This window comes from Carassius gibelio, chromosome A15 (assembly GCF_023724105.1).
Source record: "Carassius gibelio isolate Cgi1373 ecotype wild population from Czech Republic chromosome A15, carGib1.2-hapl.c, whole genome shotgun sequence".
NCBI lineage: Eukaryota > Metazoa > Chordata > Actinopteri > Cypriniformes > Cyprinidae > Carassius > Carassius gibelio.
In genome coordinates this window covers 8,002,578-8,015,077 of record NC_068385.1, presented here as the reverse complement: position 1 = coordinate 8,015,077, position 12,500 = coordinate 8,002,578, and the positions used below count along the sequence as shown (strand labels likewise).

Below are 12,500 nucleotides of genomic sequence, written 5' to 3'. Positions count from 1 at the left end.
TTTCTTTTACCTTAAAAGTACGGAGAAAAAAAACCATCAGGAGCAGAATGAAATGAAAAGTGTCCATTGCAGCATTAAATGAATATGGTGTTGCATCATATCTAGTTTTACGCAGTTTTACAATGCCATAAAATATACAGAGCTTCCACAAAAACAGAAGTTCAAAGACAAAATTCTAAAGATGGCCACGCACTTGTTTCTCTGACGCAAAACGTCAGGTTACAATAATATTAGACTCTTTTAGCTTATGTGCTATGACTATAAAACTCTCTTATGCGCTGGCAGAGTTTCAGATTCCTCATAATCAGCGCTGCACTTTCTAATTTTGACTTTCTTATTTGTGCATACTGATCTTACACGCTTGGCTTTCTGGTTTCGTGTTGTTTGGTTGCCTTTAAAGAGACTTAAAATGATGTTAGCATATGTTCTCTCCTCTCTCATGCACAAATAAACTAATTCTATAACTGTTGTTAAAAGAATAAAGTTAATGTGAAAATTAAATGAAAAGTGACCATTGCAGCATTAAATCAATATCGTTTTGCATCATATTTCTTTTTACGCGGTTTACAATGTCGAGCATTGTAACCAATCACACACGATTCCGTTGAGTTTATGATAAATGCAACGGCCAATCAGATGCGTTGAGATGAATCATTGCGGGGAATCATCGCACGAATTCTCATCATAAACAACAATGTGCAGATGTACATGCAAATAATGTGATAACTTTAAGAAAATCCTCTTCAACTGCAATGCCATAAAATATATAAAGCTTCCACAAAAACGGAAGTTCACAGACAAAATCTAAAGAGTTTGTCTGACGCATAACATCAAATTACAATAATTTCAGACTCTTTTAGCTTATGTGCATTGACTCCCACTGTAAAAATGGATCATTAAAACTCTCTTTTGCGCTGGAAGAGTTTCAGATTCCTCATAATCAGCGCTGCACTTTCTAATTTTGACTTTCTTATTTGTGCATACTGATCCTACATGCTCGGCTCTGGTTTTGCTGACCGTGTTGTTCGGTTGCCTTTAAAGAGACTTAAAATGATGTTAGCATATGTTCTCTCCTCTCTCGTTTTGAGTGTCTCGCGCCGCTCCGGTCCTTTAGGGAACGAGCTGTAATTATGGAACACCAGTCGGAGCAGGGTTTACTCATTAAACTTTCTTTCTGCCGCTGGAAAGCAGCCTCGTATCGCAAGATCTGCAATTCCAATGTGATCTCATTAGGTTTTGTAGTTATTCCTGTGAAAAGTTCTGGCACAGATACTTTTTTCCCCAGACATTTGGAGAGACAATATCAGCATCAAGAGCATCTAAAATGTAATGAGATTTCATTAATAAGCAATTTTGCCGTTAAAAGTCTTAACATATTTTATCCATTGTTTACTGAGAAAATATGAGCTATATGAGAGATATAAGAGATATTATGAAACGTGTTTAAATTGCATTCGAAAGTTTAATTCATTTAGTTTTAATGAAAACAAATGAATAAACAATGTGTTGCATATTTTTCAGACAAACATAAAATGAAAAAATACTAATATCAGTCTCAACCATCCAGAACACCCTAGCAACTGCCTAGCAACTATCCAGCATCCAGAACACCCTAGTAACTGCCTAGCAACTATCCAGCATCCAGAACACCCTAGTAACTGCCTAGCAACCATCCAGTACATCATAGCAATTACCAAGCAACCATCCAGCATCCAGAACACCCTAACAACTGCCTAGCAACCATCCAGTATCCACAACACCCTAGTAACTGCCTAGCAATCATCCAGAACACCCTAACAACTGCCTAGCAACCATCCAGCATTCAGAACACCATAGCAACTGCCTAGCAATCATCCATAACACCCTAACAACTGCCTAGCAACCATCCAGTATCCACAACACCCTAGTAACTGCCTAGCAATCATCCAGAACACCCTAACAACTGCCTAGCAACCATCCAGCATCCAGAACACTCTAGCAACTGCCTAGCAATCATCCAGAACACCCTAACAACTGCTTAGCAACCATCCAGCATCCAGAACACCCTAACAACTGCCTAGCAACCATCCAGTATCCACAACACCCTAGTAACTGCCTAGCAATCATCCAGAACACCCTAACAACTGCCTAGCAACCATCCAGCATCCAGAACACTCTAGCAACTGCTTAGCAACCATCCAGCATCCAGAACACCCTAGTAACTGCCTAGCAATCATCCAGAACACCCTAACAACTGCCTAGCAACCATCCAGCATCCAGAACACTCTAGCAACTGCTTAGCAACCATCCAGCATCCAGAACACCCTAGTAACTGCCTAGCAATCATCCAGCATCCAGAACACCCTAGTAACTGCCTAGCAATCATCCAGCATCCAGAACACCATAGCAACTGCCTAGCAATCATCCATAACACCCTAACAACTGCCTAGCAACCATCCAGCATCCAGAACACTCTAGCAACTGCCTAGCAATCATCCAGAACACCCTAACAACTGCCTAGCAATCATCCAGCATCCAGAACACCCTAACAACTGCCTAGCAACCATCCAGTATCCACAACACCCTAGTAACTGCCTAGCAATCATCCAGAACACCCTAACAACTGCCTAGCAACCATCCAGCATCCAGAACACTCTAGCAACTGCTTAGCAACCATCCAGCATCCAGAACACCCTAGTAACTGCCTAGCAACCATCCAGCATCCAGAACACCCTAGTAACTGCCTAGCAATCATCCAGCATCCAGAACACTCTAGCAACTGCTTAGCAACCATCCAGCATCCAGAACACCATAGTAACTGCCTAGCAACCATCCAGCATCCAGAACACCCTAGTAACTGCCTAGCAACCATCCAGCATCCAGAACACTCTAGCAACTGCTTAGCAACCATCCAGCATCCAGAACACCATAGTAACTGCCTAGCAATCATCCAGCATCCTCAACACCCTAACAACTGCCTAGCAACCATCCAGTATCCACAATACCCTAGTAACTGCCTAGCAATCATCCAGAACACCCTAACAACTGCCTAGCAACCATCCAGCATCCAGAACACCCTAGCAACTGCCTAGCAATCATCCAGAACACCCTAACAACTGCCTAGCAACCATCCAGCATCCAGAACACCCTAGTAACTGCCTAGCAACCATCCAGTACACCATAGCAACTGCCTAGCAACCATCCAGGATCTAGAACACCCTAAAAACTGCCTAGCAACCATCCAGCATCCAGAACACCCTAACAACTGCCTAGCAACCATCCAGCATCCAGAACACCCTAGTAACTGCCTAGCAACCATCCAGTACATCATAGCAATTACCTAGCAACCATCCAGCATCCAGAACACCCTAGCAACTGCCTAGCAACTATCCAGCCTCCAGAACACCCTAGCAACTGCCTAGCAACCATCCAGCATCCAGAACACCCTAGCAACTGCCTAGCAATCATCCAGAACACCCTAACAACTGCCTAGCAACCATCCAGCATCCAGAACACCCTAACAACTGCCTAGCAACCATCCAGCATCCAGAACACCCTAGTAACTGCCTAGCAATCATCCAGCATCCAGAACACCCTAGTAACTGCCTAGCAATCATCCAGAACACCCTAACAACTGCCTAGCAACCATCCAGCATCCAGAACACCCTAGCAACTGCCTAGCAATCATCTAGAACACCCTAACAACTGCCTAGCAACCATCCAGCATCCAGAACACCCTAGCAACTGCCTAGCAACCATCCAGTACACCCTAGCAACTGCCTAGCAACCATCCAGGATCTAGAACACCCTAGCAACTGCCTAGCAACCATCCAGTACACTGAAGCAACTGATCAGAGTCAGACAGTGGGGCTTTCTCTCCGTAGGATGAATATTCATGACCACCTGCACTTACTCAGACCACTGTTTTACACACAAACGTCAGACATGCCACATTCATCCCGCTCGTGTGTGTAAGTGGAGTTTTATATTGTTTTTTTATATTTTTGCAGCGCTTTGGGTGTGAGTAAAGCGCATTCGATTTTTTAAATTATTATTATTATTAAGTCTTTTTTGTTGTTTGTAATATAATTCATATCAGGGTTATTATAGTTAAAATAAATATTTTTTATAGCCATAAAAATGTCTGTTACTTGAAATAAAATAAATGTTAAGTGAAGTAGTTGCCAACATTTCTCATGTTTAGCTTAACTTTAAATACTAAAATATATAAAACTAAATAAACTAAAACTATGATTATCTTTTTTTTCCACACATGCTGTTTGCTTAACAGGTTTTATCATCATGCAAAACAGAAACTTCACCTGACGTCATACACTCATCGCTTCAATCATTCACATCTATACATCTCTATGTTGAAGTTCATCAACACCATTAATCCTCTAATATAAAGTCAAGTCACAGCCGTGGAGCCCTGAATCAGGATCATGGGAGAACATCAGGACTTACAGATGTACTACTGATCTGTGTTACGAGCTCAGCTGTAGAGCACTTCAGCCCGTGAGGGTTTATTGATATATCTACACACACACACACACACACACACACACACACAGAGCAAGCAACACGTTAAAGCCATTAGCATGTCATTAAGAAGCAGATGAGCGCCCAGATGCTGCGTGATAGCCTTCCAGCACCTTGTGTGCTACAACATGAGCTGAATACTCGCACAAACACGAGAGTGTGTGTGTGTGTGTGTGTGTGTGTGTGTGTGTGTGTGTGTGTGTGTGGATCAACACATAGGACAGGCTCAGTGGGAAAAACGCTGACATTTACGTTGCTTCTTGCACATTTGGCAACACTTTCAAAGTGAAAGTGAATCATGCATTTTGAAACATGCATTTGAAACATTTTGAAATGTCTAGTGAGTGACATTAAAAACGTTTATTTTTTTCCGAAACAGATTAAGAACAAATTATGCATGTTCACTATAGTTTAAAATGGTTCTGAAGGGTTACTGCATTTAAAAACAACATACACCGACACTAAACCTAAGCGATAGTGTTTACAAAAGCAAACATGAAATAAAAACACATTTGCTGAAGCAACCATGCCATTTTTGCGCTCTTTTATTCTCGAAACACAATACAAGTGCACTGCTGTATCATGTGAACTAGAAAGTTTAATAAATCAGAAATGCTATAATAGAAAATATCTCAATATGTGCTCAGATATTTCTTCTTATTATCACAGTATTAAATGATCTGAGCTAATTCATCATTAGTTACAATTACTTATAAAAAAAGATATAATGCATTACAAATGCACATTATGAATACCTTTATAATGCGTCATACATAAAGGTTTTAAAGAGTTATCACAATAATGCACTCTTTTTTTTAATAGAAATACGTTTATACATGTAAAACTACTCAAATAGTCTAAAGAAAAAGATATGCTGTATGCTATTAAATGTTAAAAATAATTATTAAAACATATTTGATTATTATATTTATTATTGGGCAATTTTATTTATGGGCAATAATACATGTTATTTTGTGTTCTTTTAAATTTATTTTAAATTGTATTTAAAATAAAAAAGCTTAAATCATTTATTTATTTATAAAAATAATTATTTTTATCATTTATAATATATTAAATTATTATTTTATTTAAAATAAAAAAAGCTTAAATCATTTATTTATTTATAAAAATAAATTTTTTTATTATTTATATTATATTAAATTATTATATTATTATTTATACTATATTTCTTTATTTATAAAAATAATTGCATATGCTGCAGTTACAATTTTAATCAGAAAAGGCAAATTAAATGAATCAAAAGTGACAGTAGAGACAATTATGTTACTCAAAACACTTTAAAAATGCAATGCTGTATCGGGTGAACAAACAAGTTTATTACATCAGAAAAGCATTAAAATAAAAGTCTGAGATGTCAATATGAGCTCAGATATTTCTCATTAGATTATTACGATATCAAATGGTCTGAGCTGATATTCACATTTACTGTGACAGATATGCTGTCTATAATGTCACCAGAGTAATTTTAGGGGGAAAGTTTATAACTAATAAAACATGAATGAGAACTCAAAATCTAAAAAGCTATAACATAGCAACCTTTGAGCACAAATAATAATAAAAATGCTCCTTTGGGAAAGCAAGCGAAGAGATATTTTGTGTTGAGTTTCTCATGAAATTGTGCGAAACCGAACCAATTGCTCTTGTTGCTTTTGATCTAATCAATAAATTGAATCTGTTTTTCTCTGGCACGGGGATCCGATCCGTTCCTCCAGACTCCATTGATCGGCACATCCTTTGAAAGCTTTCTTTGGAAGCATATGATTTTAGGGTATTACAGAAGGAAGTAAAGCCGGGTGGAGAAACACACCAATATAGAGCGAGAGAGATTTCGAAAGCATCAATTCTCTCACGGCCTCCCTGAAATGCATGCTCAATGCGGTAAAAAGAAATGCCCCTAAATTCAAAGCCATCCAGTCCTTAATAACATCTCAGGAGGGCCATTAGTCATTGAGAGCAAGAGAGTCATTATATCTCACTGAGAGAGTCATCAGAGTAATACTTCATAGACAGAGATACTATACTAGAGACACAAAAACACCTCGAGTGCTCCGACATCACGAGAAGTTAACTTTCCATTCAACTCTCGAAATAAAACTTTAGTGCAACTTTGAGGTAATATTGGAAACACTTTACTACAATAATTATTAAAGTCATTTTAATGCATTAATTATGCCTTGCAAAGCATGTTATAATGCAATGTATAAATAACTGTAACCATGCTTATAAAAGATTATAATACTTATCCATGCATTGTTACACCTTAGAAAGTATAATGCGTTAAAACACATGACAAACAAACTTCAAAATGTAATTTTGGTTACAATTATTTATGAAGAAATATAATGCACATTATGAATACCTTTATAATGCATTATGCATGAATGTTTTAAGTTTTACCACAGTATTTTCTGTAATTTTATTATCTTTAATGTACTTTTTAATAGTAACACTACTAAAAATATATGCTGTTAGCTAAATATAAAATATATATTTAATTGTAACTACAAAAGTAATTATAAAATTATATTTATTATTGTATAATTAGTTTTGACTTTTGTACAGTGATAACATAAAACAATGTATTTTTTTTAATTTATTTGAAATTTTTCAAAAATTAATAAGTATTCATAATATTTTATTAGAATATATTAGTTAAAATCTTTGCTATCAGAATGTTTTTTTTTAAGCAATTAATACTTTTATTCAGCAAAAGCGAATTAAATTTATTAAAAGTGACAACAGAGAAATTTATGGCACAAAATATTTCTAGTGAAAATAAATGTTGTTCTTTTGAACTTTCTATTTATCAAAGAATCCTGAAATGTATCTTAATTTCCACAAACATATGAAGCAGCACAGCTGTTTTCAACATTGATAATAATCAGCAAATCAGAATGATTTCTGAAGATCATGTGACACTAAAGACTGGAGTAATGATGCTGAAAATTCATCTGCGAATAATAGGAATTAAGTTACAGAATAATAAATATTATACATAATAAAATGTATTTCTTTACTAACATTATATATATATAAAAAAAGCAAGGTTCCTCAAAGTGTCTGTCCAGCTTCAGCACCACGGACAGCAACAATCACACTATTACATCATAACCCTTCACTGATCGCTCTTAATGATTACAGCAGCCATATCCCATATTCTCACCATCTAACCCTTCAAGAGACAATTTTCTGTCGTTTAAGTCTCTAAAGAAAGCGAGGGAGCCTCTACAATCCGTCTGTCAGCGCCGCCGGAGGCCGTAACGATTATGAATGGGCAATAAGACACAGCTGCGGCCTTGCCACGTAGAGACCACACCGCGGGAACGAGCCAAATGTCATAAAACTGAAAAACGGCAACTCGTATATTAACCGGAGAACATATAAATATGTGAGGACACCGAAACCTTTTTAGAGAGGTGAATGCCGAGGAGAAACTGATCCCGGCTGCTGTGGAATGAAAATGGCATGATGGATTTACGTGCAAATACTCAGACAGTAGAGGTTTCTGTCAAAGGATATGAGAGAGAGAGAGAGAGAGAGAGAGAGAGAGAGAGAGAGCTCTTCACCTGCACAAATACCATTTATAATGTATTTGTGTTTACACTACATAAACTATATTGCATGCTAAGTGTTACTGCACCGCCTGAGTGTTTGCACTTGTAAAGTTTGCCATCCTGTTTTATTATACACTGTAATAATTCTATATTCTTGTTTTATAATCTATGTATTCTGCTATAAGCTATAGCTACTGTATATGTGCATCATGACTGTTTCATATATAGAGAGAGACTCCTTGGCTCTATTATATTCTACTGTACAGTATTCTATAATTCTTTATATAATTCCATTCTATTATACAGTTCTTATTCTGTTCTATTCTATAATTCTCTGTATAGTTACATATTTTACTGTTCTGTTCTACTATATTCTATTCTTCTGTTCACTGCTCCGTTCATATTATACTGTTCTATTGTGTTCTATTCTACTTTAATTTATAATGTTATATTATTCTTTAAATAACTCCATTCCAATCTCTATTATTAATCTTCTATTCTATATCTTCGATTCTATTCTATTTTACACTTTTCTATTCCATTATTCTTTATACTCTGTTCTACTGTTCTTTGTTCTCAATTCTTCTTTTCTCTATTTTATTATACCGTACACTTCTGTTCCATTCCATTATTCTCTATATAACTCCGCACTCTTCTTGTATTCTGTTCTAGTATATTCTATTCTACTCTACACGGTTCCATTTTATTCTAAAAACCACATTCTATTCACCTGTTCTCTATTTATTTCTATTCTGCTTTACGGTATTTTACTGTACACTGTTCTGTTCTTTTATTTTCTGTATAACTCTGTTTAGGTCTACTGTTCTTTGTTCTGTATTCTGTTGTAAACTGTTCCATTCTATTATATTATTCTCTACACATTGCAATTCTATTCTACTTTTCTATATTCTGATCTATTCTCTTCTACTCTACACTGATACACTGTTCTATTCTGTTCAGCTTTACTGAAGGTGAAAATGAAATGTGGCTCATACTGTGTTGCACGCGAGAGAAAGACATCAGAAAGAGAGAGAAGTAGTGTGCACTAAACACCGAACACCATGTTTCTGTGTCTGTAAAGAACGCACGCGAATCCTCAGGGGCGTCCACACGGGACGCGTTCTTGCGTTCAAAATGCAGACAGACGCAACGCACTGGGACGGAAGTGAACGCAGGGGGCTCGCGGAGCGTTTGTAAGAGTTGAACAGCTTTTAACGTGAAACGTCATGATAAAAGCAAGGTGCGAGACGCGCAAGGCTCAAAGACGAAGATCTAGTGCATGCTTGCAAACGGACACAAAGAACGCGCGAGTCTTGCATGAACAACATATTATATTCAGCAGCTAGCAGTCAAGTTTAATTGGTATGTTTAGTGGTTTGTTTAAATATCTAGACGTATGAGCAGAAGTAACAGCGGTACTTGCCTCTGCAAACACAGTTTAAAAACCGAAGACCTTAGAGGCAAAGGAGTGAGCGCGCATCTCTCTCTCTCGCGCGCGCACACACACGCTCGCGCGTTCATTCGGACGGATTCCTCTTTTCTCTCCAGTGGATACAGCGGGGAACACACGGATTACCTTTATGATGGATTGCTGAAACTCCCTTTAACATCCATTTATTTCCTTTAATTTCCCTCCCGTCACCATCTATCCATCCATGAGTCCCGACGGGTTCTGACTCGGACAGAATGCGGATCCCGGTGTTGATTCCGCTGCTGTGGGGAATCAGTGAAGGGGTTTTTCCCAGCAGTGTCCAGATCGGTGAGTTACAATTCTAACATGATAGACATATCGGCACTTTATTAACCCCACGAGGAATATCGCAGTGCAACAGATAACGATAGTGCATAATCATTCACAATATACACTCCGTTACTCAAATACTCAAATAAGGGGTTTAAAAGGAGTATAAAGCATTTTTTTTTTTATCTAAAGAACCTTGTGTGCTGAAATGCCTCTTTGTTTTGGGGTTTAAGGGTTTTCGTTTTTGCACTGTTCTGCTTAAAAAAAATTAAAAAAACTAAAAAGGTGCTTTTGAGCGCCAAATGCGTTATTTAAGCCAATTGACCGATAAGTAAAAGATTGTCAATCAAATGTAAAATTTAAGAATGCACATATTGGTTGACTAGCATTTTTTAAAATTGGGACAATTAATAGTAGCCTACGCAAAGGGGATAACTGAGGGGGACAATGTCTTTTGTGGTTATAGCCTTGCAAAGTGTCCAAATCTGGTGCTATTTAAGATTTTTTCCCCCTTAAATTTGTTATTTAACATAATTGTTATTCTCTCCATATGCAGTATAATTCGGATGGAATTATGTTTTCAAGAGCTTGGAGTACTTTAGCATGCATGACTTGTGGTCATCATGATGAAGATTGTGGACAAGTGCATATTGAGTGCGCTTTCATTGCAGTTCAGAGCATCACTGCAGTATTCGGTCTTGTCTTTCTATACGATGTGGGATGACCTCTTCCCATCTGAGTCTGATCAAAGTTTCCCATTTTACAAGATTTGCATCTCAATGTTTGATCAACATCAGCAAACCACTATGCATGCCCCCCCCCCAACCCTCTTTTGCACACACAGTTTCCTCTCTTTTTGCAGGATGTGTCTTGCGTGTGTGTTAAGTCACTGCATTGCTCATTGAGATGGAGAGTCTCGCGCCTTAATGAGATGCGGTCGCTGACTTGTGCGCCTTTGACAGCACTGCTGATAAAGTTAATACGCTAAATAGGGACACACACACACACACACACACTCACAGAACGAGAGCGAGAGAGATGCACAGTTGCACGCAATGCTTAATGACATTTACATACCGCTGCAGTGTAATGCACAATGCTTGTGTTGTTCGTCGCAAATAAAAGCACGTTATAGGGTCTCCAGTTGCAGCTGAGCCAAAACGTCCATCAAAATGAGAGAAGAATTAGGAGGGTGTGATGAAACAGACCGTGACACTGGCCCAGCCAAGTGCAGACATGCATGCTCTGGTGACACCAACAACAAATGCGTGATTAATTTCCATGATTAAAGGGACAGTTCACCCAAAAATGAGCACTTAACTCACCCTGCATGTCATTCCAAACCCGTATGACTTGATTAAATCTGTGGAGCACAGAGCAAGAAGTTTAGCAGAATGTTCAGACTGCTCTTCACACTTCATTTGGCATTGATGGTTTCATGAAGAACCATTAACATCCATGGAAACTTCTATTCCACAAAAGGTTCTTAAACCACATAAACACATTTCATTATACCAAATACACTAAATAATGTTCTTTTTTAGCAGCATATGTTTTAAAAAAATAGAAAACCAGTGTTTTGGATTGTGTGGATTACAATATGGTGCATCAAGATTTGACGTCATTGGTAGTTCACAGTCAGAAGAACCAATAGCATTTAGCCATTAGCTGATTAGCCATATTTTAATGTACAGTTGAGAGTATGATTTATAGTGAAAGAAAAACAAAGTCATAAAGGTAAATTAAATTTTTTTCCAATTTCGGGTGAATTAGTCGTTAAGCACCTCTTTTGTGCTTCTTTCCTCTTTGCAGTCACTCATTCTTTCTTCCTCTCTCTCTTTCCAGGTGGGTTGTTTATAAGAAACACAGATCAAGAATATACAGCTTTCCGCTTGGCCATATTTCTTCACAACACAAGTCCGAATGCCTCGGAAGCCCCTTTCAATCTGGTTCCACACGTCGACAACATCGAGACGGCCAACAGCTTTGCTGTCACCAATGCCTGTGAGTAAAGATGTCAAAAATGATGTGAAACACAGTCTGAAACTAAATTTTGATAAGGTCCTTTTCTTGTTCAGAGTTACATTTGACTTCATGACGAGTGAGACACTGACCCTGTGGCTCTTGCAAAACATTTTCTTACTTAACCAATGAAATGAGATGGGAATGTCTGTTGGATAACCAATGGCAGGCGATGTGGGGGATTGGGAGTGTCTTATTTTTGCTATTCTGTGTGGGGAAACGATACACCGCAGCTTTAAAGAGCACCTTATTCATTAATTTAGTGTTTTTGATGCATGCATATACCTCAGCATCAACTCTTGACCAGCTTTTAACATGTTCTCTGGTGTGCAACCATCCATTTCTGGCTTTGTTAGGATGGTTGTCAGTCGATTCCTTTTCAGTTGCCTCCGATTCAAGTCAGGGTTGTAGGTCGGAAATGTTTTCTATGCAGACAGAGACACAAATGCTTGAGCATTGCAAGCGTGTTTGCATCCTGGAAAAAGCTCAGGACTCAAGAGGCCATAACTTAAAACCATTTAACCACTTAAGTTCAATTAATCTACATGAATATGTAGATTAGATTCCTTTACATATCTGTACTTCACTGGGAGACAAAGGCACTTACCTATCATTGATTTTTTACTGCAGTAGCATCTTCT

The 12,500-nt window shown here is 37.8% G+C and overlaps 2 protein-coding genes across 6 annotated transcripts in view; one reads left to right on the top strand and one right to left on the bottom strand.

Moving 5' to 3' along the window:
* LOC128029077 (guanylate cyclase soluble subunit alpha-2-like) overlaps positions 1-12,500 on the bottom strand; it is a 174,570-nt gene that overhangs the window by 32,180 nt on the left and 129,890 nt on the right. The gene's annotated exons all lie outside the window — the stretch shown is intronic.
* Positions 9,212-12,500, top strand: part of LOC128029075 (glutamate receptor 4-like) — a 77,342-nt gene continuing 74,053 nt past the window's right edge. For all 5 annotated transcript variants that reach the window (XM_052616550.1, XM_052616549.1, XM_052616552.1 and 2 more), the window contains exons 1-2: positions 9,212-9,855; positions 11,683-11,841. In XM_052616550.1, coding sequence (XP_052472510.1) covers positions 9,783-9,855; positions 11,683-11,841 — 232 coding nt within the window. In that variant the 5' untranslated portion in view covers positions 9,212-9,782. The remainder of the gene's footprint in view (positions 9,856-11,682; positions 11,842-12,500) is intronic.